Below are 23132 nucleotides of genomic sequence, written 5' to 3' on the forward strand. Positions count from 1 at the left end.
AATTTTTTTTTGTTAAATTACCCCACAGTGCAAATATGCTAATTCTTTATTTGTTTAACTTTTTAATATATTTTTTATTAATATATATATATTTTTTATTATATATATCTTGTGTATTTATTAAATCATGCTACAAACCTCAAATTATTTTTACGAAATTAAATCAAGTCAGCAAATTCCATACATAACTTGAAACCATTATTTTATATTCAAACAATCATTCAGTTGACAACAAAAAATATGAAAGTACACACACACAGAGACACACAGGGTAAATACATAAATACATGTACAGATATGACAGGTATTGCACTTTTATTCTAATATTATTCTTTCGGAAGACAACAGCAACGTGTATGTTATAAAGTGCTTGCATGTCGGTTGAGGCTTGACATGTCAATCATTTGCAAGTTAAAGATGATTTCATACACAATACATATAAATACTATATATTTCTGTGGTTCTGGATACGCAGAGAGAGATGATTATACTTATACCCGTTATTTAAGAGTAGTGGTTCTCAACCAGGGGCCCTCAGAGGGCTGTGAGCTATTGCTTTGCGGTTGCAAAATAATTGGCAATAAATTGTTTGCTATCATTTTTAAGAATTCATGTGCAGAAAGACAGAAATAAAGGTGTAATAGTGCGAAAACAAAATATACTCAATCGTAATTTTTTTTTTTTTGTTAAGATTACATTATTTACATTTCTGGTACGCCTTTTTACCTCAGCAAAATACATCTTTGAAAGATTGCAACTTTTTTGGGGAAAATAAAACATTTAAAATCAGCGTTGTTCTTGTAAATATTCAATGGTTTACCTTGTTAATTCTCTATCCTAATTCTCCATTTTTTTTATTGTAAAAATACGACTTTATTCTTGTAACATTTCAACTCTTTCTTCCGTCAAAATACGTCACTGTTTTTGATTACGTTTATTTCATGTCTTCTATTGTTCTAACTTTGTTTTTTCTTAAAAATAAAAATTTCTTCCTGTAACATGCTGACGTTTCCCTTCAACATTGGCCAGCTTTCTAAATTTCATGTTATGCCTGGTGGTCACGTGTCATCGCCGTTACAATTAGAACCGGAATCGTGACCCCCCCCAGACCCAATGTTGGAAACCCCTCCCCCGTTTCAGTCGGCTGGCGGCGGCACGACGGTCATGAGAGTGCGTCCGTCGAACGGCGCGAACAACGGGTACACCTTCCCCTTGAATTTGCCCGTAAATGTATAAATGTGCGTCTTGCTTTCGGCGTTGTAGAAAGACACCTGACCGACCTCGTAGTCTAAATAGACGCCCATCCGCCGCGGCACCAGGCCGGCGGGCAGCACCGTCTCGGGCTTGGTACAGGCGTAGAACTGGTGCGTGCTCCGCCACAGGCACCAAAAACCCGTCTCGGGGTTCATGGGGAAGCGGCCGTGACGGCGGGAGTCGACGGCGGCCAGCCCCACGCGCCAGTAGCCATTTTTGGCGATGTCCACTTCCCAGTAATGGCGTCCGCGGCTGTAGCCTTCCCAAGCCAGCACGCAGGGCCAGCTGTCGAAGCGCTGCGAGCTGTACGGCAGGTCGGCCTCCGACAGGCCCTCCTGGACTTGCCGATTGTCCACGGATAGACTCAGCCACGGGTGGTTGGTGTTTGCGTCCAGAGTTACGTCGGCTGTGACGGACGGAGGAGAAATTCTCAGAAAAGCTGACGCGGCCAAAATATCGCCATATGGCAAAAAAATATGACAAGCCGAGCACACGTGCGGTGATCTTTTTTTTGGCCTCACCTTGTGCACCGCGGATCCAACTCCAAACTGCAAATGAGACGCACGTGAGTCCAAATTCGTTCAGGAATCCCTTTTTTGCGTGTTTGAAATCAAAAGCTACCTGAGTTGGGGATGTATCTTGACGAGCCCGCTTTCCAGGCGCGCTGTTTTACCGGCAGCCATAACTGCGGGATCATCCCCTAAAAAAACAAAACAAAAAAACACGTCAATTGACCCAGATTGTAAACGTTTGACCTGAACCAACAACATTTTTTACAAGCGCAATAATGGCAAAGTTCAAAGTCTTGAACGTTACAATTTTGCCCAAAACAAAAGAAGGAAATGAAATAAAACTTTGGGCGAAATTTTTATCCGGACTCCCGATATAATGTTAAAAATCAAAAGGCCGGTATGGGTCCAAAACCTGCTACTTCCCCGTTCTTTTTTTTTATGACGACAATTTTCCATTTTTTAAAAAATCACATCTGCTAATCGAGTGTTTGTGTTTCTAAACGGAAGCACAAAACTTTGCCCGAGGGTATTTCAACGCTGCGTAATGACCGATAAGCAATAAAGGAGAAATGTGTCGGAGGTTATCGACACCGCCGCGTTTATATAAACTCAGCGACCTGACTCATTGATTGCGCTCTCGCACGCACACGAAGGTTGCCGTTATATAACCGCTTTATCGTTCGTTATCAGCTTTACTTTACGACGCCCAACCCGAGCGATCCCGCCTTTAACGGCTTGATTGCACCTTCCAGGCTGACTTTTATATTTGTAATGATCTTTTTATTTCCTCAGGCTGCCACCATTTTCCGATTCCCGTGCGGTGCGCTCACCATGCAGTCTTGCTTGAGGAGCGACCAGGTGATGAACTCCAGCAGGGGCAGCAGGCTGACCAGACGCTTCTTCTTGAGCCCCAGAAGACGCAGCACTTTGCCCATCTCGTCGCTCTGCACCCCGCAGCTCTGAAGAGACAAGTCAAGCATATTTCAATCATGCTAACATACGATGTCGACGAGCTAAGCGAAGTTAGCATAGATGTTGCGAAATTCACAACTACGCTCGTCTGCAACTCTCCATGAAGCTGACTTGAACGTGTTTTGCTCGGGGAAGCGGTTTCTCACCTCAGAGACCATTTGGACCTCCCTAGCCCACTCCATGACCCTCACTTGCACATCCTCATTGGCATCACAGTTCTTCTTGGGTTCTTGAGTCTCAGGTGCCCAGGGGTTGGCCTCCAGAAGCTGAAGAAGTGGGCAGGTGAGATTTGTTTTGCGGGCCTTTGCCTGTCACGCCGACCAACCTTGTCCACATGGCGTAGTTCGTCGGCCCACTCCAGGATGAGTTTATGGCTTTCCTCCAAACTACGCTCGGTGCGCGAGTGGATCTTCTCGGCCTTGCTTGACGTTCCCTCTGATTTGGATCCGTCGCTCTGGAGAAGTCAAGTTTATTTAAATAGCCCTAAATGGCAAGCAGTCTCAAATGGCTTCACATGTACAAAACAAACTGAGAACAGCAAATTCTTTTTTGGTCTGTTTGTCTATTTTAATTAGTTGTCCAGTATTTCAGACGGGCAATTTCCATATATACCTTGCAAACCTGGTCCACTTGCTCCTTCCAGTGTTGGATGAATTGCACGCACTCCTGCAGGCTGCGCAGGTCTTTCAGGCCGTTCTGGCGAGGCTGCTGCTGGTGCTGAAAACATACCCAGTCAACTTTGACCCTCCGCAAAAAAAAAAAAAAATAATAAAAAAAAAACCTTTGACCCTCCACACACGCTTTAAAAGACAAAATTGTCTTTACAGCGATATATTGTGATAAACACCTCTCATCTAGACAGGGTATTAATCGCTCCTGATGAATATTGTGTTTAGAGATAATTCATTACTTCTGCCCCCCCCCCCCCCCCCATACATATTTCGGGGCGGCGGCCATTTTGTCACTTGACTGTTGTAATGACGTCACAGCGGTACAACTTTCCCACGTTACACGACTAAACCCCGAAACAGGTGATACAACAGATTATGAATATTAATACCATGTTGAGATTAGTGAGGAGCATCATAATATAATAATATTTAAAAGAAACAGTTTTGACTCCCCTTTAAACGCAAGTAAATATATTGAAAGACACGAAGACGATTAGAAAAAGCGGATTCACACCTGCGAGTGTCCGGTGAGATTTCCGCTGGTGACGGGCCGGCTGGGAGCGGAGCTGTGGCCCTGGATGTCCTCCTCGGGCAGGTTCCAGCGCAGGGCACCGATGGAGCTGCTCTGGGTGGTGCTGTAATCCTGCGCCTTCCGCAGCAGGAGGTTCTCTTCGGGGGCAAAAAACAAAAAGAGGTGCTCAGCGTCGCGCCAGGTAGCCATCGCCATCATTTGTGCCTTACTTCTGTCCGATTTCAAAATGCTCTTCATCTCCATCAAAGTTTCCTGGTTCCTGCGAACAGCAAGTAACTAGCTAGCTAGCCAAGCAAGTTAGCCAGCTAGTTAGTATATAGGTTAGGTTTTTCATTTGTATGTTACCTTGACATAAAAAAATAAATAAAAATTGTCGTAGTTGGTTAGCTTCTACCTTGTTAGTTCGATATTAAGCTAATCGTATACTATGTGTAGCTAGCTAGAAATCTTCTTAGATATCAAATGACTTTTTAATTAATTTATTTGTAGCTATAAAGTTAATTAAGCTTACAAGAATATGCTAGTTAGATAGTCAATAATTTAGAAAGAATAAATGTTGAACAATTTCTCATATTGTCGACTACAGCATAATGACCTAAGTCATTTTTCAATATTTTGGGAAAAGAACAAACACAATTTCACAGCACATACTTATTTGAATTATTATTATTTACATATTGTAACAAAGACTTCAACCAGATGGGTCAACAAGTAAGCTGAAGTAAAAAGACCCAATAAAAAAAATAAAAAAAACACCAATGTGTCCTCTAAAAAAAAGCAAAAAAACGGGTGATTTAATAAATTAATCTGTATTAAAGGAAAAAATATCAGATTTATTATATTTAAGAGTTTTGGTCTTAGAGGTTATACAGTCCAGTTACAGTTCTTAACTTGGTATATATTTTGACTTGAATTTTTGTCAGTGTTCGCCACGACAGTTTCGCAAATTTCTGCCAGAAAGGTTTGGCGTAAAAACAAGTATAAATTATAAATCTGATTAGCCCAAAAAAATCTGTGTCTTTATCACTCATCAACCGCTCATGATTGATGAAACAATAATATGTACGAATGTGAGTGTACTGCATTTCGGCGACAAATTTATCTCTGCTCTATGTGGAAAAGAAAAAAAATAATTTAATGTTAAGAAATAAAAATGAATTGACATGAAACACCAATGACAAGTATTTATTTATTAAAAAGAGATTATCTGTAAATTAAATTGTAAAAGGTCATTTGAGGCTTACCTGTAGTCGGAGGAGGCAAAGGAGAGGGCAACCAACTGGCGGCCGCTCCGCTGCCGTCTCGTCGTTTTGATGGATCGTCCCCTGACCTTTGGACTCCTGATTTATTGGGAGGGGCGACACTTGGCTGGTTTCCTTGAAGCCGTCTGCCAGCGTCTCGCTCATACACACACACAAAACACACACACACACACACACCTACACGTGGTGAGGAATGACGTTTAAGATAATAAAGCTTAGCCTATCGCTGATTGTGACGCACAAGATGATTTTACGGTGGCTCCACTTGGCTTACGTTCAGTCTCATAACAATATTTATGTGAACAAAAGCAACCCATCAGGCCCCAGCCATGTTTTTTTTGTTCATGGTGTTTGTCCTCATTTGGGTTACACGTGTGCTGAAGCCCATTTTAGCGCGTGCACATACCTTGACAAATATCAAACCAAAAGATTTTCACAGAGTAGTTTTTATTATTTTAGCAACAGCAGAAGCCGCTTCGGTTTATAAAAGTGACTGAATGACGTGCATTTTGAACATTTCAGTCAATGCGTAAAAAAAAAAATGTTTGTTTCAGAATTTTTGTTTTGTTTCAGGAAATGTGATCTGAGCCCCACTGTCATCAGTTCCAGCTCTTGAAAAACTGCTTGAAGATGATGGTCTCCTTCCCCTGGGGCAGGATCTCCACCTGAAGCAGAAAAGCAGAGGTGAGTGGAGGATATTTTATCAGATGTTATCATTTTTGGATTTTCCTTTTTTTTTTTTTTTTTTTGGTGACATTACCATCTTTATTCAGAGCATCACAACTTTCTGCATAAGGTTATGATTTTTCTTTTATGGATAAACGTTACCTTTTGTGACATGACACGTGATGTGAATTTCAGATTTTTTTTCTCGGGACATTATCCGGTGACCACTAGAACATTTTTGCATCAATTTTCTTTTAAATTCTCGTAATGTTGCAACCAATGATGCAACTTTTTCAAGTAACATTACAATTTTCTCATGACAATAAGACATTTCTAATTAAGATTTTTGTTTTAACAATATTTAATAGTTTTGAGATTCAATTTTCTCTCTGAACTTTTGTGTCAAATATCGAATTGTTTTTCTCATATTTCGAGAATTCTTTGTAACAATACATCTTTCTCGTAACATGATGACCCATAATATTGCGATATTTCTTCAAAACGACTTTATATCTTGACATTTTGACTTTTTACATCTTCTCCCAACATTCCGACTCTTTGGCGCATTTCAATTTTTTGTGCTCCATGCGTACTTTTGTCATAACAATGAATTTTCTTCACGCTAGTCTTCACATTACAAAAAAAATTCATATGTTTTTGTGTTAAGTTATCACAACAAACATTGTATGCATGAGGAAAATGGCGACTTTTTTTTTTCTTTCTAAGAATAGGAGGAATCAGTACTCCCAAGTCTTTTATCTGTAATCCTCCAAGTAGAGCGGGAGTGCTTTTACCACCTCTGTGAGAAAGTGATCGTTAAAAAAAAGTAACTGCGGGAGCAAATGATAAGAAGGTCGCACGCAATAAAAACACAAAGTCTCGCAAAAGCATGGCGCTGTGCCGCACCTGCGTTTTCATCCTGGGGTAGTTCATCTGCTCAATGAACTTGTCTGCCACCTGCAGGGCCGCCTGCTTCTCCTTGCCGTTGGCCCCGACTCCTGAAAAAGCAAAAAAATTTATCGAGATCATTTTTTATTTAAAAAAAAAAAATATATATATATATAATTTTTTGGGGGTTTTGATTAAATGAATGAATCAAATAATTGAGCACTCAAGTCATTTTAAAAAGGGTGGAACCCCAGCCCTGCTCTACTTTGTGGCGGTCACCTTTCCACACGAAAATTTTGCCGTTGGCACCGTTGTCCAGAATGAAGCAGTCGTCTCGTAGCAGCAGCTCCTTGGCAAACGGGCTCTTTGCTTCCACTTTGGTCAGCGACATGGAGCCGGTTGCGTCCGATACCTGTACAAAGAGAAGGCTCGTGTTTTGAAAACTTGACCCCAAAGAGAGGGAGCATCCCGCCGGTGACCTTGTAGAGGGAGGCTACGTTGGAGGCGTCCGCTTTGCTATCCTCCTCCGGGGTGCTTTCGGCCAGCTCGGGCTTGGCTCCCAAAACTTTCAGCATTTCGGGAGGTTCCTCTCCCTCGACGGAGTCCACGATGCGAGCTTTGCCATGTCGGTCGGCATCCCGAATCAGCGAGGCGATCTCCCGCACTTTCTGTTTCTCAAAGACGTTGGCCTGCGATCCGATCCAGGACACGATGACCTGCGGGTGGCGAAGGCAACTTAAGCGGAGCGCAAGAGATTTAAACAAGCAAGATTCCGCCTCAATGGTGACCCCAGGAATGAATCGTAGTAAATATGTTGCCTTGCGCCATTTAGAGAAAAAACAGCAGCTGTCGGCTAATTGGAAAAACATCGACAGGTAAGGTGCAACTTTTCTTTGGATTTTGGTTACGATGACTTTTGTCAGCCAAATATAATGTTGATGTAACATTTTCTTTTCAATTGCTAACACTAGCTAAGGATTTTTTGCTCTTCACTTTACATTAACAAAGCTGTAGAAAAGAAGTTTAGCTAGCTTGTAGCTAAACTCTAGCTAGCTTGCAGCTAACTTGCTAGCATGTGTGTGTTTTTGTTATTGTGTGTAATGGGCAATAAAAGGCTTTATTTTTACAAGGTCTGCTTTTTAACTTAAGGACTTGAATCAGGACTTTTTTTTTTTTTTTTTTTTTACAGAAATACGATCTGTTCTACCTAAGACCAACTTTTGCCGGTCATCACCTCTCCGAGGTCCAAGATGAAGCAGTCGCCCTTGTTGAAGCTCTTCCAGGACAGCTCCACCTCCTTGGCACGGATGTTGCGTTTGCCTTTAATCTGATACAAGCGTTGTACCGCCGTCCCTGAATTCTGAGGCCTCCTGAACCCCGACTCCACGCCGCCATCCTGCCAAGAAAAGCTCCTCTTTTAAAAAAAATTGTCCATGCGGACAATTCAGAAACAGGACCTTGTTTCGTATATTGTCGTTGCTGTAGTAAAAGTGATTCCTTAAATTGTCCTAAAAAGAAACTGTGTTTAATGAAATGACCAACTATCAAATATGTTAAATAAGTTTTAATTCAGTTTTTTGTATCTACATCTTCCTTGTAATTATTAAAAGATTTTGTTTTATCACATTTTTCTCCCACTGTTCAGTTATTACGTTGACAATGCGGCAACATATGCTAAGTTGTTTCGGCTTCGTTTAAGATTTTTTTCCGCCATAAAGGATAATCTCGGTCAAACTAGCGCAGGTAGCTGTAGCAGTTTAATTTGTTCTTTTTATTATAGCGCTAAGTTTGTTCTTAATTGCTTAGCATAGTAGCTAATGCGCAGAACCTGTATTCTTTAGCGAAATGCTAACTTTAGCATTGATTTACAACCCTGCTACTATGTATTTCGAGTAAGCTTGAAATGAAATGACATTTCAAGTAAAATGAAGATGTCTTCATTCAATTTATGAAAGTTTTATTTAGTAATCGAAATATATGTTTTCCGGGGAGCTGATCGGGATCTTTTAGCGTAGTCTAATACAGCAAAATATAAACTATCATTGAAGTTGATGGAGAATTGCAGTTATTGGTTTTCTTGAAAACCTGAGCAAAATTGTAAAATAAACTGCCCGTTTGTAAAAACAATGTTGGTGCCCAAATTGTGATCTAAGCCAGGGATTGTCAACCGTTGGTCCGCGGTCCTCTCGTGGTCCGTGGCGGTATTCCAAGCGGTCGGTCCACGAAAATGGAAATTGATCATTATTGGAACATTGTTAAAAATAAAATCAATTCATTAATTAGACTTGATTTTTTTTCCAGCTAATTTCCAAATAATAACCCATCCAAATAATGTCAAATGTAGCTGAGATTCACAAAATAGATATAATATTGGTGGTGAAGGGCAGACCTTGTAGCTGACACCTCTGGGGAAGAGCGTCATGAAGTCTGAGGACTCGTAGCCCTGGACCTGCCTGTGCTGAACCGGGTCCCCACCTAGGAAGTTGTCCAGTTGGGTGGCCAGCATGGCACACGCCACCTGCTCGTCACGTGACGACTTCTCCCCTGAATTTGAAAGGAGAACAAACCGCGATAAGACTCCGAGCACCTCGTCGGGATCCGCCGAGCGTCAGGTCTCACCTAACCACATGTGGAGATCGGTTCCCAGTTCGCCGCGGTTCTCCAGAACCAAGTAGGCGTCGCCGTTGTAGAACACCCCCACCTCGGACGAAGGCAGCGGCACCGCTTTCATTTTCTCCACCCTCCACACCCGCAGGCCCGGCTGCCGGACCTCCGGACCGAACTGACCCGCTGCGGCCTGTAGGGGGAGCATGCTGTGCCAAAAGATAGAGCGATTACTTCCGATGACACTGTCATCCACCGAACGTAAAACATACTTTTGGACATTTCAATGTCCGCGCCGCCCTAACCAAACGACAAGAAATACGATCAAGGATTCTTCCCTAGACTAACGTTAGGAGAAGTGAAAGCACAACCAGAGCAGGACTTCCCTTCTGCAGCTACTTCCTTGTTTCAATTTGATGAAAAGAATATTTTTATATTTGTTTGTTAGATGGCAATGTTTCGCTTTGTTGGTTGTGCCTGTTGGATTTGGAATCCTGACCGATGAATCATAACCTCTGCTTATGTGGCACCGCTACTAGAGATAATGAAGACACTCTGGCCGGCCGATGCGGCTCCTTATCGTGTTACCGCAGCGCGTCGAATAAATATTAAGACAAGGGTGGAGTCAGCAGCTACAAGCGAGGCGCCGGGCTGCGACGCTAAGAGATAAACGAGGGCCCCGAGGGACAATTGGGACCAAAGGCCACGGATCCACCGTCGCAGTATCAATATTTGACCACCAAACTCCCCCAAAAATAGAAGACAGAAGTTAAAAATCTCACACGATTCACTCAACTGCATGATGTGGCCTGGTGCCGCGCTGTCCGACTCGGGCTCCATTCTAAACGGGTTCTGGAGGGGAGTTTGTGCTCGCCTGTTCTGGGTCGGTTTTTCCAGTGAGCGGGAGGTAACCGAAGCCCGTGTGCTGAAAGCCTACCTGGGGTGGAAGCGGGGGAGGACGGAGGGAGTTGGAGTAGAGTCGGGTTCCTGGATACGGATGCTTTGGGGGCAGCATGTTTACCGTTATCAAGTTTGCGAGGGTTTCCCAACCTTCGGTGCATTAAGTGCACCTGGGAAAGTATTCAGTGGCTTTAATTTGTGATGAAACATACTCTGCAATAACATCACGTAGCGTAAATGTTAGGGTGAACGGTGTCATTTTCTTTTTTTAATTTCCCGTGCAGTTTATCAATTTTATTCGATTTTTATTGCTTGAGAGAATGAAATATCATTAACTGTACTCCATCCCATTTCTCGTGTTCCCGCGTTTTCGTAGGTTTTTTTTTTTTGGTGTGATTATTGGTTCATTTTATTTTTGATCTCTTGTTCAAGCTGAGTATATCGCCACTGTCGACCACTAGAGGGCGCCACAATTAATCAGGGTGGAAATTTGAAAGAACAAAATCGCGTTGAAAACTATTTCACAAAGCGATGGGTGGAGGTGCGATTTTTTATTGTACATCTTTGGCTATGATTATTGACGTGAAATATACTAACGTCAATATTATTTGAAACAAAGAATATTGTGAGATGAGAAGTCTGATAGTTTTTAGGGAAAAAAAAAACAATAGCACACTGTTAGTTTTTGTAAATGAAATAAAAAAGGGAGTTTTTTTTTATTGTTGGAAATCACTGCTCCACCCCCCCCCCCCCCCCCGCCCTCACTTTCAGGAAGCGTGACGCTGCAGCCGAAAAAAAAAAATCCCCATAAAACCACTTGATCTTGATAAGCGCAGAAAAAAAAAAAAAAAACATCACCAATGACAGCAACACTGAAGTAGCTGCTGCTTTGCACGGCAAAATAATTTCATCGAGGTTCTTGTCTGAACACCGACTGGGACTCAACTATGTGATGTCTGCGCAAACGAGGAAATGAAGTGCAAGAAAGCAAACTATTTGACAACAGTAGTCCGGTTGGGTTGTTGAGGATCAAAGTTGAAGGCTTACCTTGAACACAAAGTTAGTTGCGGGACCAAACAGGCAAGGAGTGGAGAAAAGAGGGCTTGTGTGTGTGTTTGCCAACTCCCAAACAAATTCTTTCTTTCTCGTCACATATTTCCTGGCTGCGTCAGGTCATGCCAGCCCAGCCCAGCCCCCTTTGTCGGGCTCTTGTCTATTCAACGCTACCAATGTGATTGAATGGAGAGTTGGCCCGCCGCTCACTGAAAATGGATCACATTCCATTTCAGCAAATAATGACTGTCTTAAACGACCTTCATCATTTTAGCCAATTCACCATTTTAATGATGATGACTTATTATTATATTGCTGCGACTACTACAGTGGTCGAGTTGAAGAAATAGTCAAGTGGAATACCTGTGTAGGTTCCGATTATCTTTACGTGACTCATCGTCGAACGTGTTCAAACACGCAAGATGGTGCTTACATAATTGCCGTGCGTAATCTTTCACGTTGTATTGCTAAGCGACCGTTTATGACACTTTTAGGAATGTGTAGGGAATGCACAGTATCAAAGTCCACACACCCCAAACAACCCTGATCTGATACTTACTTCTCCGGTCTACCCATAACAAAGCACTTTGTGACTTGAAGTTTAGAAGAAAAAAAAAAGTTGTTTCACTAGCGGGACCATTTCTTTGTACGGAAGGCAACAGCGTCCTCTTGTGTGAAGTCTGTGTAACTATTGTTACACAATTTGCTTCAGCAATTGTGCTTTCTTGGGAGCTAATTAGCTCATGCTAAAATTAATAGAGTTAGCTATTTAAATAAAATGTTTTTTAAATTTGATAAAATATTCAGTTTCAAGTTTATCCATTTTCCTTTTTGTAAGAGCGAATTAGATTTTTGTCTACTGCAATGTAAATGTGATAAGTGGTAGGGCAAAATGAACCCCCCTCCAAAAAAACAAAAAGCTACAAACTTGTTGTAAAACTTTTATTTCTTCCCAAGTCAAAAACAGAGAACAACACAACGAGACTGTGAAATTATTTCCAAATAGCGGCACATGTACTTCATTGTTACCCTGTCTTGCTCTCCGATGCTCAATTTGTACAAGCTAATGTTTCTCAACAGTCCAGACAGCGCCCCTGACAAGGCAAGTGAAGTGGACACGGACAGAACAGAGAATCACAGTAACAAAAAGTCAGGAGGTGTCCATTTATTCTTTACAGGACTCCCTGTCAACAGACACAATGACTCCTCCAGACTCGGCTAAGGAAAATAACATTGGCTGAACAGCAGCAAAAGGTAAGGAAGTCAACTTTGTTAAATGAACGGGACGATATCCGAGAAAAAAAAATTATTGTCATACTGAAGCCGCTTATCTTGTGGCTGCTTAATCAAAAACAATCACAAGAAGAGGACATCGCGATGTAGGGTCACACAACCTTGGAGACTTAGGGTGTGTGCGTCTTTAGCCACGTTGAGTCACCAAGAGCAAACAAGCGAGGGGGGGGAACAATAATTCACACGGAATAGTAGTTAAACCTTCTGTCTTAAATAAATGGAATCGTCAAAATGATTTGAATCAAAACAGGGCAAACGTTATTAGCAGGAAAATATTTCAATGTTCATTTGCCCCACATGCAAACGATGCCCAAAGCTCCGCCCCTTTCTACATAATGTCAAAATTAAAGACAAAAAAAATTAATTCCCAACGTGACGGGAATACTTTTTTTTTTATTTTTTTTGCCTTTGATGCAAAAGCCTCCAAAATGCCAGATGGGAGGATGCTGGTGGCCCGTTTGAAGACACGGTTCAGTCTTTGGGGTGTGGACGGCAGCAGTGAGGACGCTCCTGTGCCTTACAAACCAAAAACTAAACAAAAAAAGAAGGGGCAGGCAGGGCAGGGCAGGGCAGGGCAGGGCAGGGCAGGGCAGGGGGAACCGTTCATCCATTTTATGCCGGAGCACACTACAATCCATGTTCTGGAAAGGTTTTTGGCAAAACATTCGCCATTCCAGAATAGCTCGACGCCCGACAATTCAAAGTAAAGTTAAAATAAAAAACAAATAAAAAATGAACCAGCTTTTCTTTTCCTTGTGGGTATTGCCTGGTGGGGTGGGGTATTATTTATAAAACTGAAAAAGGCAGCCTTTTTTTTGCCTACTTTAAGGCAAAGCAGTTTATTTTCAAATAATAGTTTCAACTATTTGGGGAAGCAAAAGCAGGACAAAGTGGTCAGATGGTGGAAAAAAAAAAAGAGGGGGGGGGGGGGCTTACGGGCGCTTTCCGCCCTCACCCGCTTCTTCTCCGCAGCCCCTCAGTTGTTTTCCTCGTCGCTGTCGTCCGGGCTGATGGCCGGGCTGTAGGTGGGCGAGGTGGGGCTGTATCCGGGCGAGGTGGGGCTGTACGTGGAGCCTTTGGGGCTGGTCGGCGAGTACGTGGGCGACGTCGGCGAGTACTTGGGCGACGTCGGCGAGTACGTCGGCGAGGTGGGGGAGTATTTAGGGCTGGTGGGTGTGTAAGTCGGGGAGGTGGGCGAGTAGGTGGGCGAGGTGGGGCTGTATTTGGGCGTCGTCGGAGAATAAGTAGGGGAGGTTGGGGAATACTTGGGCGAGGTGGGGGAGTACTTGGGTGACGTTGGGGAGTATTTGTGTGAGGCGGGGGTGTACTCTGGCGAGCTAGGACTGTACGACGGCGAAGTCGGGGTGTATTTGGGCGAGGTGGGTGAGTAGGAGGGCGAGCTGGGGCTGTATGAGGGGGAGCTGGGCGTGTAGGTGGGCGACTGCGGGGTGTAGCGGGGGCTGGAGGGCGAGTAGGACGGTGAGGTCGGAGAGTACGAGGGGGAGGTGGGGGAGTAGTTGGGGCTGGTGGGTGTGTAGTTGGGCGAGGTCGGCGAGTAGGAGGGGGAGGTTGGGGAGTAGGAGGGAGATGTCGGGGAGTAGCTGGGTGAGGTGGGGGTGTAGTTGGGCGACGTGGGGCTGTAACTCGGGCTCGTCGGCGAGTAGGAGGGAGACGTGGGTGAGTAAGACGGCGAGGTGGGCGAATACGACGGCGAGGTAGGAGAATAAGAGGGAGAGGTGGGTGAGTACGAAGGAGACGTGGGGGAGTAGCTCGGCGATGTCGGGCTGTAGCTGGGCGAAGTGGGACTGTAGCTGGGCGACGTTGGCGAGTAGGAGGGAGATGTCGGCGAGTAAGACGGCGAGGTGGGCGAATAGGAGGGAGACGTCGGCGAGTAGGAAGGCGACGTCGGGGAGTAAGAGGGAGACGTGGGGGAATAACTGGGCGAGGTGGGGGAGTAGGAGGGTGACGTCGGACTGTAATTGGGGCTGGTAGGGGAGTACGAGGGTGACGTCGGGGAATAGGAAGGCGACGTCGGCGAGTAGCCCGGACTCTGGGGCGTGTAGCCGCCGGGGGAGCGGGGCTCGTAGGCGGGCGAAGTGGGCGAGTAATTGGGCGACATGGCGCCACCTGCAAGGGAAAGTTACATTCGCGGTTAGTTCATCGCTTCTCCTCAACTCCTTCCAGCGCCAACTCTAAAGCCTGGCTAACCTGGAGATGGGATGTAAGGACTGGCGGGTCCGGGGGATCCGGGGGACCCGGGAGTGGGCGACCAAGCCGGGGAATAGCCTGGAGAGAAGCCACTGGCGTCTGACGCTGCGCTCGGGGAGAAGCCGGCTGCCCCGGGGGTCATGCCGCTTCCTGAAGGACGGAATGGAAGGTCACAAAATTAAGTTATTGTTTTAAAAAAAAAAAAAACATGCATTATTATTGAGGGGAATGCTATTTGATTTTTTTTTTTTTTTTTAAATTGAACTCTGTCACAAGGCTTCACTTCGACATAGTTCGTCGGCACCGAGCTGCCACACGATGGCGCCAAAGCCCCGCCTAATATAAACCTTGTCCCGGACTTTCAAGAAGAGCACAAATAGCTTCCCAAAATGAGCAAAGGTGAATTTTGGAGTTGCGGGGGCGTCCACTCACCAACACTGGGAGACCAGGCGCCATGGGCGGGTGTTGCTCCTGTGTTCCAAGGCGTCATGGCGGGAGAGCGGCCGCTCATGGGACTCGGCACCGAGCCAAAGAACATCCCGGTGGCTAAAAACACAACCGAGCCATCAGAAATGGAAGGCCAAAGGAACCCAATCCTCTTGGAAATCATCTCCACTTACGGCCAGCGACGCTGATGCCGGGTATGTTTGTCGGGATCTCCATGCCGTACTTGCACTTTTCGGCATCCAGGAGCAGGTCAAAGCAACCCGTGCCGGCGGGAGCCAGCTGGCCCAGCATGATGTTTTCGGACACGCCCTTCATCGGGTCGCTTTCGCCGTGGGACGACGCCTCCATCAACACATCCACCTAGACCGAGGGGACGCCGAGCGTCAAAGCTGCATTCTCGGAGCGAGATTGGACAAAGCCCCGCCCCTCGCTCACCGTCTCCTCAAAGGAACACTTCATGAGCGGTCCCGTGTCCTGCCGGTTGATGCCGTGTCTCGTGATGGCCATCAGGTGACCGCGGCACGTCATGGTGTCGCACAGCAGGGCCAAGTGGCGGTAGTTGACGTAGGAACCGTCAAAGGAGATGACGTGGTACAGCTCCCTCTCCAGCGCCTTCCGCACCGCCTCGATCCCGAGCACCTGCGGGACGGCGAGCGGCGCACGTGTTTCTCATCCAGGCAGGACATTAAGATGGGGGGGGGGGGGGGGGGGGGGCATTTGAAGCGGACGCCCTACCGTGAAGATCTCCACGATGTCGTTGGACGTGGTCCTGACGGGATCGACGTCCTTCTCGCTCAAGACCCTCATGAGGCTAACGCCGTCCGTCTCCAGGATCCACTCCTGCAGCGCTTTGAATTCGCCGTCCTCGGTGATGATGATCTTCTTCTTGTTGTCCGTCTGAGGCAGGTGCATGTACACCTTGCTGATCTGCTCGATGCCTTGGAGCGTCATGTCCGTCAGCATGTTGGACTCGATGCACCTTAGGAAGACGTCGTCGTCCATTTTGTCCACCACCTCCTCGTCCTGGCCGACAAAGTCATTTGAGGTTACCGTGGCGACTCGGGTGGGAGGGGATCGTTTTCTCTCACCTCTTGGAACTTGTTCTCGTCGCTCTTCATGATTCGGATCCGCAAAACGAGCTTCTCGGCGTTGTCGTCGTTGAAGATGCAGTTCAGGTCGTCGCCGAAACCTTAGCGAGCGTGCGCGGCGAGCGTTAAAAAAGCTGCCGTGGTGGGAACGTCTCAACGCGCAAACGCACCTGCGTTGATCTTCTCGGCAATCTGCTCCATGGTCAGCTTGCGATCCGTCATGTGCTTGCGGTCCAGCTCGATGCGCAGCAGCCACGGGGAAATGCGCGTCACGTCAAAGTCCGGCATCTCGTAGTACACGTTGACCCACTCCTGGTCCTCGGCCACCACCGTATTCTGGGGGTTGGGGTCGTAGTAGATGGCCGTGTTGGCGGTCACCTGAAATGACATTTTTTGGGAGACGGACGGGGTCAGTTCGGCAATGACGGAGCGAGCGAGTTGAAAAATCATCTCACCTTTCTCAGCGTGGTGTGCTCCAGGCGACACAGGATGTCTTTGGCCCTCTCGGCATCCCTGGCGGCCTGGCCCAGTAAGAAGACCGTCAGCGAGGGCGTTTTGGGCTTCTTGGAAATGTTGATCAACTCTTTCAGACGGGGCACGCCCAGTGTCACGTTCTTGGCCGACACGCCGGCATAGTGGAAGGTGTTCAAGGTCATCTGCGTGGCCGGTTCTCCCAGAGACTGAGCGGCCAGAGCGCCCACCATTTCACCAGGATGGGCCTGGGCGAGGACGGAAACAACATTTAAAAAAATATATATATTGCCATTAACAAAATCAACAAAGTGTCAAAAAGAACTGAGGGCATTTAAGCTTTACAAAACAACTTTCTTCTTTTTTTTTTCAGTTGTTCTTTTAAATGTTTTTCTTTCATATCTTTCAGGAAAGTTCACAACGTAAACAACAGTTTGAAATATTCCCATTACCGTTGCATTTAAAAATATTTCCATTAACAAAATCAAATAAGTAACGGAAACTACATTTTAGCGTTACAAAACAATTTTTTTTCTTTCTTTTTTTTTCCCCCATATCTTTCAAGAAAGTTCACAAGAGCTCTGCGAACATAAATTGGATTCCCTGATGATTGTTTTTAAACAAATAGTTTTTGTTAAAACAGAAACTCGTTCAAACTAACGCAAATTAACAAACCTGCTTTGTAAACAAAATGAGAGACACTCAAAATGAAGTCGAAACTAAAAGTAAGCGCGCAGCGGTCTGAACTCACGATGGAATGGTTGAATTTGGTCTCGATCTCTCCCAGCAGCCAGTCGAAAGCCTCGGTGGTGAGGCGGAACTCCTCCGTCATGCGCTTGGAGCACAGCGTGGAGCGAAGGTGGATGTTGAAGAGAAGCGTGGCGTTCTCTTGGGCCTGCCTGCTGAGACGGTCTTCGCCGTTGACGATCACCAGTTTCTTACTCAGCTCCTCCACGCCTGAAGACATGTTCAGCTAAGTCTCAACTTTCATCCTTCGAGTCATCTCGGGCCGTCGCGATGGCCGCTAGCGGTTCGACCTGAATGTCAAAGTATTTTCCGGACGAACCTTCGACAACTCGGATCGGGTTGAGGTCCGTCGGAGTCCGCGTGTTGATGCGAAAGATCTTCTGGGCGTTCCAAATCATTCTGGCCAAGTTGCACGGCAGCACCACCTGTAGGGGATGTGTGGAATTGCAACGAGTGAGTCGCTGGATCGATGAAGCCGGGCCGGCCGAGGACGCGGGGGCTCACCTTGCTGTCGCCGGTGGGGAAAATCGTTCGGAGGTTTTCCCTGTCCTCCTTCATCTTCTCAAATTCCTTCTCCAGTGTGCCTTGCACGTGGGCGTTGGTCATCACGTCTTTGACGACGTCCTCCTGCAGCGTTCGCCTCAGCGCTCGCTCGTTGGTGCAGTCAAACTTGAACCTGGACGGGACGGGACAACGTTGGGTGGACTCGTCTTCTCGTAAAAGCCGAGTCAGCGCCGATACGGGCCGTACTTCTTTTCGAAGGTTTTGTTTGAGGGTTTGAGGGTGGCCATGTTTTGGAACTCCACGTTCTCTCCCGCCAGGCCGTCCTCGCCGTAACGCAGCTGCACCACCTGGTTGATGGAGTTTCGCACCGTGCCGTCGTACTTGACCATGACCGACTCCATGGACTTGATTAGACGCCGCTGGATGTAACCTGCAAGAGCGCAACGATACATGGAAAATCAAGCCAGCCCGACGAAGACGACGGAGGTTTTCTTTTTGCTCACCCGTCTCGGCCGTCTTGACGGCCGTGTCGATCAGACCCTCTCGGCCTCCCATGGCGTGGAAGAAGAACTCGGTGGGCGTCAGGCCGGCCAGGTAGGAGTTCTCCACAAAGCCTCTGCTCTCGGGACCGTAATCGTCCTTGATGAAGTGAGGCAGCGTGCGGTGCTTGAAGCCAAACGGGATCCGTTTGCCCTCCACGTTCTGCTGCCCCACCACGGCGATGACCTGAGGGAGCGGCCCGAGTTGAGTTTGCGCCGCCGCCCTTTGAGCGCTCCGCTCCGCCTCTCCTTTCCTTACCTGCGAGATGTTGATCTTGGAGCCCTTGGATCCGGCCACCACCATGGACTTGAAGTTATTGTACTCAGACAGCGACTTCTGAGCCGAGGAGCCCGTTTTGTCACGGGCGTCGTTGAGGATCCGATTGACCTGGTTCTCAAAGGTCTGCCTGAGCGTGTTGCCGGGGGTGGGCTCCAGCTCGTTGTTGTGGGCCTTCTCGATGACCTGCCGGGAACCCGGGTGGTAAGCGTTTGCCCCGTGCGGTCACGTGTCACGACTTGCTCGACGCGCTTACTTCGATCACATCCTGTTTGGCTTTCTTGATTGTGTTCTGGATGTCGAGGTAAGTCTTGGCGTCGGCGATGGAGTCGCCGATACCGATGGAATGTCCTACGGGAGAGAGAGAAGAAAAACAACGAGTCGATGACGAAAGCGGAATCTGGGAATCAGCGGCGTTGTGGTTTTGAGCCCCACCTTCGATGAGCAGCCAGTTGTTGACCACCGTCTGGATGTTGGAGTAGAAGAGCCTGGTGACGTCATGGCCCATCTCCAGGTAGGAAATGTGGACCAGGGAACCGGCTGACGTTCCCAGAGACTTCTTGCACAGGATGCCCATGATCAACTCGCCGTTCTCAACGATGACCTGGAACCAGACACAAACGTGAGCCCGCCGGCACCGAGACCTTTTGCCGACTCGGCGTACCTTGGTGTCGCCGGGCGAGATGTGTTTGTAAGGGCCGCTGTCTTCGTCGTCCGGGTGAGTGCTGTGCGTGCGGATGACGTTGATGTGGCCGGGAATGATCAGGCTGAAGATCTGCTTGCCGGTCCAGAGCGGGCGGGGCTTAAGGATGGCCGGCTGGGGTACCTTCCCGTCCCAGGTGGACAGGAACATGAGCAGGTTCATGACTTCGCCCTGCCGTGGAGGAGGAGCGCCGTTAGCCCGAAATGTCAAAGCCCGACCAGATACCGAGTCCGCGGCGTCGACTCCGCACCCGCTCCAAGAAGACGTCCCTCTTGGTGAACTTGCGTACGGCCGTCAGCGTGTCCTGCACGATGCCCATGACGGGCCTGTTGGACTGTGGCGTGACGATCATACGCGGCACCATGGCCAGCTCTTGGATCTCGGCCCTGGTCTCCAGGGACTGCGGCAGGTGCAGGTTCATCTCGTCGCCGTCGAAATCGGCATTGTAAGGCGTGGTGACGCTGGAGAGAGACAACGGCCGCGGGAACTTGACACGACTCACACTTTGGTTATCGGCCGGGGGAAGGAAAACCCCAACAAATCTCTCTACCTTAGGTTGAGTCGAAATGTGGACCAGGGCAGAATCCGAACCCTGTGACCCATCATGGACATTTTATGCAGCGTGGGCTGTCTGTTAAAGATGATGATGTCTCCGTCGCACATGTGTCTTTCCACCTACGAGGAGAAAGGAGGTGCTCAGACTTTTGGAAGGGCCTCCTCCTCGCTACTCCAATCTCACCTTGTAGCCGATCTGCAAGTGAAGGTCGCTCGGTTTGGGGTGAAATCGCAGGTCAATTCTGTCGCCGTTGTCGCGGATGATGTATTTGGCTCCCGGGTACTGGCTGTTGCCTCGCCGCACCAGCTCCTGAAGTCTAACGAAAAAAAAAAAAACAGGTGACCCATTGTTTCTCCGCGACGGGGTGTTCTCCAACCTCTCACCTGTCGTTGTTGAAGGGTGTGACGATTTCCGGGAAGGTCATATTGGCGGCGATGGATCGCGGGACGCCCACTTGGTCGATTTGGAGGTTGGGATCCGGGGTGATGACGGTTCGCGCCGAGAAGTCCACGCGTTTGCCCATCAAGTTGCCTCGTACTCGGCCTTCCTTGCCCTTCAGACGCTGTTTGATGGATTTGAGAGGGCGGCCGGATTTCTGCATGGCCTGAGAGAGAAGCGGAGAGAAAATGTCATTTTCCGTCTGCGTGTACCCAACAGCCGTTTTGGGCCCGAACGTACTCTGGGCAGGCCCGGCAGTTCGTTGTCCACCATGGTGGCCACGTGGAACTGGAGCAATTTGACATCCTCCGCTATGACGTGAGCCGCCGCGCCGCTTTGCTCGTTTCGCCTCAGCTGGTTGTTGATTTTCACGATATCGGCCAACTTGTGGGTCAAGTCGTCCTGCGGGGACACCGGATCGGGAGCTTCAGTTGTCAGTTCGATATTTGTAACAAATATTTGAGTCCGACCTGGTTCCGAGCGGAGCCCTGCATGACTACGGCGGGCCTGACGGCGAGCGGCGGCACGGGCAGCACGGTAACAATCATCCACTCGGGTCGGGAAAATTTGGGATCCATGCCCAGGATGACGTCCTCCTCATCCGAGATGCGTTTGAAGATCTCGTGCACGCGTTCAGGGCTCAGCAGGATTTTCTTCTCCTGCGAGTCCTCGTTCACGTGCTTCCACTCGGCGTACAGCTCCAGGCCGGAGCGGCGGATTCCAGGCTGGTAGCGCCCGCAGCCGCCGTGTCCCTGCGCACGTCGACGGTTGGAGTCGTGTCAAACGCTTGGAATGCATGACTAGAAACTTTGGTCAAATACCTTCTCCTTCGTGATGTCCTCCTCCGTCTCCTGCTGTTCCATCCCGAATTTGTTATCCATCTCCTCGCCTCCTTCGCAGATATTTTTGCCTTTGCACAGCTCGTACACGTGCGTCAAGCGCTTCCTGGGTTGCCCTTTGGATTTGCCAAGGATGTCCTTAATCTTTGGATTGTTCTGTAGACAGATTTGGTTTTTTTTAATTGACATTTCCACTCGACTAAAACGCAATGTGAAACAAGCGTACTTACGGCATCCACGAGTAGCTTGGAACAAAAGAAGCAGACGCAACGCATAACCTTCATTATCTTGGAAATAAAGCCCACGTGGAAGACGGGCTTTGCCAGTTCAATGTGCCCAAAGTGTCCCGGGCATTCAGTCATGTTGCCTGGGAAAAGAGCAAACGCCATGCCATGTCAGACGAGTCCGCTCCGCACAAAACGTGTTACGACGCCGTTACGACTTTGTACCTGCACACGTCTGACATCTTCCACTTCGCTCGATGACACCTTGTCTCGGGTCCATGAGGCCACCAAGTTTGGGACGACCGCCTTCTGTCGTTTCGGGGTATTTGATACCCCCTTCTGTAACCGACATTCGTTTCTAAAAGAGACAATATGTAGAGTCAGTGCTTGACTTCTTGGAAACACCGCCATCCATTATTGTGCAAATAGTCATTTTCCATTCATGATTGCACGACTACCACTTTGAGAGTAAGAAGGGGAAAAAAATGCATATCTGACTTTTTTTTTCAATGTATTTTTTTTATTTCTTATTTGTGGGTATTACTCCATTCATTACAATGCGACAACAAAGGGGGGGAAAAGAGCAGAAAACATCTCGCGTACCGTGCTCATTTGTGGCAAAAGGAATAATTGTAAAAGATCACATGAATACTTTGGACTGAAAGTGGTGTGCTTGAAGTTTGTAAACTTCTCCGAACGTGCTCGTTAGCTCGAGTCCAAGCCGGGAAACGGCGAGCTAGGCTAGGCTAACGGCTAGCATTGTTCATTGTAACTCGAGCCTTTGCCACAAATGCCACAGTACAACATCCGACGCGAGATCGGGGAAGGCGCGTGTATGATTTGTCAATGCAGAAATGCAATCTCTCCCGTCCCCACCCCGACAGAAGACCTACAAGCTCATCAGGGCTGATGATGCCGAACTGAACTCTCTTGATCGTGCGCAAGGGGCATGCGCTGTCGCCGGAGGGCGGTCCGTGCATCCTGTCTATTCAAAAGACGCGTCCTTCCTCGACACGTCGCTTTGTGAGCAGGAACAGGCTCTCAGGATTCACCACGGTCCCGAGCAGGCCACCAACGGTGACCGGAAAGTCTCCGGTGGCGTTATCCGAGGGACCTCTGTTGTCAGTCGCCTTTTCGATTCGAGTTCAACGTGGTTTTAATCGGGTCAGGAGACGACGGATAAGCCCTTCTCCCTTTTCCGATCTACACCGTGGTGCGCTCGAAGCGCATCTGAGCTGTAGAACGCCCAACGAGCCGTTATATAGACTGAGCGCCTGCGACGGGGTCTCCCAGTCAACAAGGCAGGGTCTGACGCTCCGGTAGGCGGGACATTCTACGCTGTTCGGCAACATTCATTGGTCGCGTTAGTGAGCGCGATGAATAAATTATTTTGTCTTACCTTGAGCCAATGAAGGTGCCTGTTTCGGTTCACAGCCAATCACAAAAAAAGGCGGGCGTTGGTTAGCTCCAAGTCCGTTTTTATT

At 47.6% G+C, this 23132-nt stretch overlaps 3 protein-coding genes and 1 long non-coding RNA gene across 6 annotated transcripts; 1 reads left to right on the forward strand and 3 right to left on the reverse strand.

The window, feature by feature from the left end:
• Positions 1-176: 176 nt before the first annotated feature.
• On the reverse strand, positions 177-5319 carry si:dkey-219e21.2 (nuclear factor 7, ovary). Of its 3 annotated transcripts, none has more exons than XM_068651087.1 (10): positions 5186-5319; positions 4151-4200; positions 3924-4078; positions 3351-3455; positions 3064-3192; positions 2885-3004; positions 2597-2725; positions 1876-1954; positions 1776-1802; positions 177-1660 (listed from the first exon to the last, which is right to left on the reverse strand). In XM_068651087.1, exons 2-10 carry the CDS (start codon positions 4182-4184, stop codon positions 1137-1139), a joined length of 1302 nt encoding a protein of 433 aa, XP_068507188.1. In that variant the 5' UTR covers positions 4185-4200; positions 5186-5319; the 3' UTR covers positions 177-1136. The 3 variants fall into 3 exon arrangements, with proteins under 3 accessions (XP_068507188.1, XP_049609335.1, XP_049609326.1); XM_049753378.2 differs by having other exon boundaries at positions 4151-4246; positions 5186-5316; XM_049753369.1 differs by lacking the exons at positions 4151-4200; positions 5186-5319 and having other exon boundaries at positions 3924-4131.
• Positions 5320-5633: 314 nt separating this feature from the next.
• capgb (capping protein (actin filament), gelsolin-like b) lies at positions 5634-11472 on the reverse strand. The gene is made up of 8 exons (XM_049753392.1): positions 11309-11472; positions 9377-9570; positions 9147-9301; positions 7992-8153; positions 7237-7473; positions 7037-7169; positions 6776-6867; positions 5634-5868 (listed from the first exon to the last, which is right to left on the reverse strand). The coding sequence occupies exons 2-8, from the start codon at positions 9567-9569 to the stop codon at positions 5803-5805; spliced, it is 1038 nt and encodes a 345-aa protein (XP_049609349.1). The 5' UTR covers position 9570; positions 11309-11472; the 3' UTR covers positions 5634-5802.
• Positions 5774-8383, forward strand: LOC125988350 (uncharacterized). Its single transcript, XR_007488296.1, has 2 exons — positions 5774-5887; positions 7947-8383. It is a non-coding gene; the product is annotated as an uncharacterized lncRNA (long non-coding RNA).
• A 770-nt stretch (positions 11473-12242) lies between the features above and the next one.
• On the reverse strand, positions 12243-22889 carry polr2a (RNA polymerase II subunit A). The gene is made up of 28 exons (XM_049753150.1): positions 22542-22889; positions 21874-22006; positions 21655-21791; positions 21407-21580; positions 21056-21337; positions 20826-20987; positions 20531-20751; positions 20331-20463; positions 20142-20266; positions 19842-20052; positions 19553-19762; positions 19324-19492; positions 19145-19239; positions 18871-19074; positions 18576-18798; positions 18319-18502; positions 18073-18244; positions 17888-17993; positions 17573-17778; positions 16806-17069; positions 16521-16728; positions 16351-16451; positions 15998-16285; positions 15698-15901; positions 15436-15622; positions 15248-15361; positions 14816-14965; positions 12243-14734 (listed from the first exon to the last, which is right to left on the reverse strand). Exons 1-28 carry the CDS (start codon positions 22626-22628, stop codon positions 13584-13586), a joined length of 5901 nt encoding a protein of 1966 aa, XP_049609107.1. The 5' UTR covers positions 22629-22889; the 3' UTR covers positions 12243-13583.
• Positions 22890-23132: the final 243 nt, after the last annotated feature.

The sequence above is a fragment of the Syngnathus scovelli genome, chromosome 1 (genome assembly GCF_024217435.2).
Source record: "Syngnathus scovelli strain Florida chromosome 1, RoL_Ssco_1.2, whole genome shotgun sequence".
Taxonomy (NCBI): Eukaryota; Metazoa; Chordata; class Actinopteri; order Syngnathiformes; family Syngnathidae; genus Syngnathus; species Syngnathus scovelli.

What these genes read in the sequence shown, in the direction of transcription:
- si:dkey-219e21.2 (XM_049753369.1), bottom strand. Translation starts at nt 4,130, where the DNA reads ATGGCTACCTGGCGCGACGCTGAGCACCTCTTTTTGTTTTTTGCCCCC. An exon ending in AACTACGCCATGTGGACAAG is followed by an intron (nt 3,005 to 3,063) that starts GTTGGTCGGCGT and finishes CCACTTCTTCAG; the next exon opens with CTTCTGGAGGCCAACCCCTG. An exon ending in AAGATACATCCCCAACTCAG is followed by an intron (nt 1,803 to 1,875) that starts GTAGCTTTTGAT and finishes TCTCATTTGCAG; the next exon opens with TTTGGAGTTGGATCCGCGGT.
- capgb (XM_049753392.1), bottom strand. Translation starts at nt 9,569, where the DNA reads ATGCTCCCCCTACAGGCCGCAGCGGGTCAGTTCGGTCCGGAGGTCCGG. An exon ending in CGATCTCCACATGTGGTTAG is followed by an intron (nt 9,302 to 9,376) that starts GTGAGACCTGAC and finishes TTTCAAATTCAG; the next exon opens with GGGAGAAGTCGTCACGTGAC. An exon ending in TCATCTTGGACCTCGGAGAG is followed by an intron (nt 7,474 to 7,991) that starts GTGATGACCGGC and finishes CGCCACCCGCAG; the next exon opens with GTCATCGTGTCCTGGATCGG.
- polr2a (XM_049753150.1), bottom strand. Translation starts at nt 22,628, where the DNA reads ATGCACGGACCGCCCTCCGGCGACAGCGCATGCCCCTTGCGCACGATC. An exon ending in ACACCCTTCAACAACGACAG is followed by an intron (nt 20,464 to 20,530) that starts GTGAGAGGTTGG and finishes TTTTTTCGTTAG; the next exon opens with ACTTCAGGAGCTGGTGCGGC. An exon ending in ACTTGCAGATCGGCTACAAG is followed by an intron (nt 20,267 to 20,330) that starts GTGAGATTGGAG and finishes TTCTCCTCGTAG; the next exon opens with GTGGAAAGACACATGTGCGA.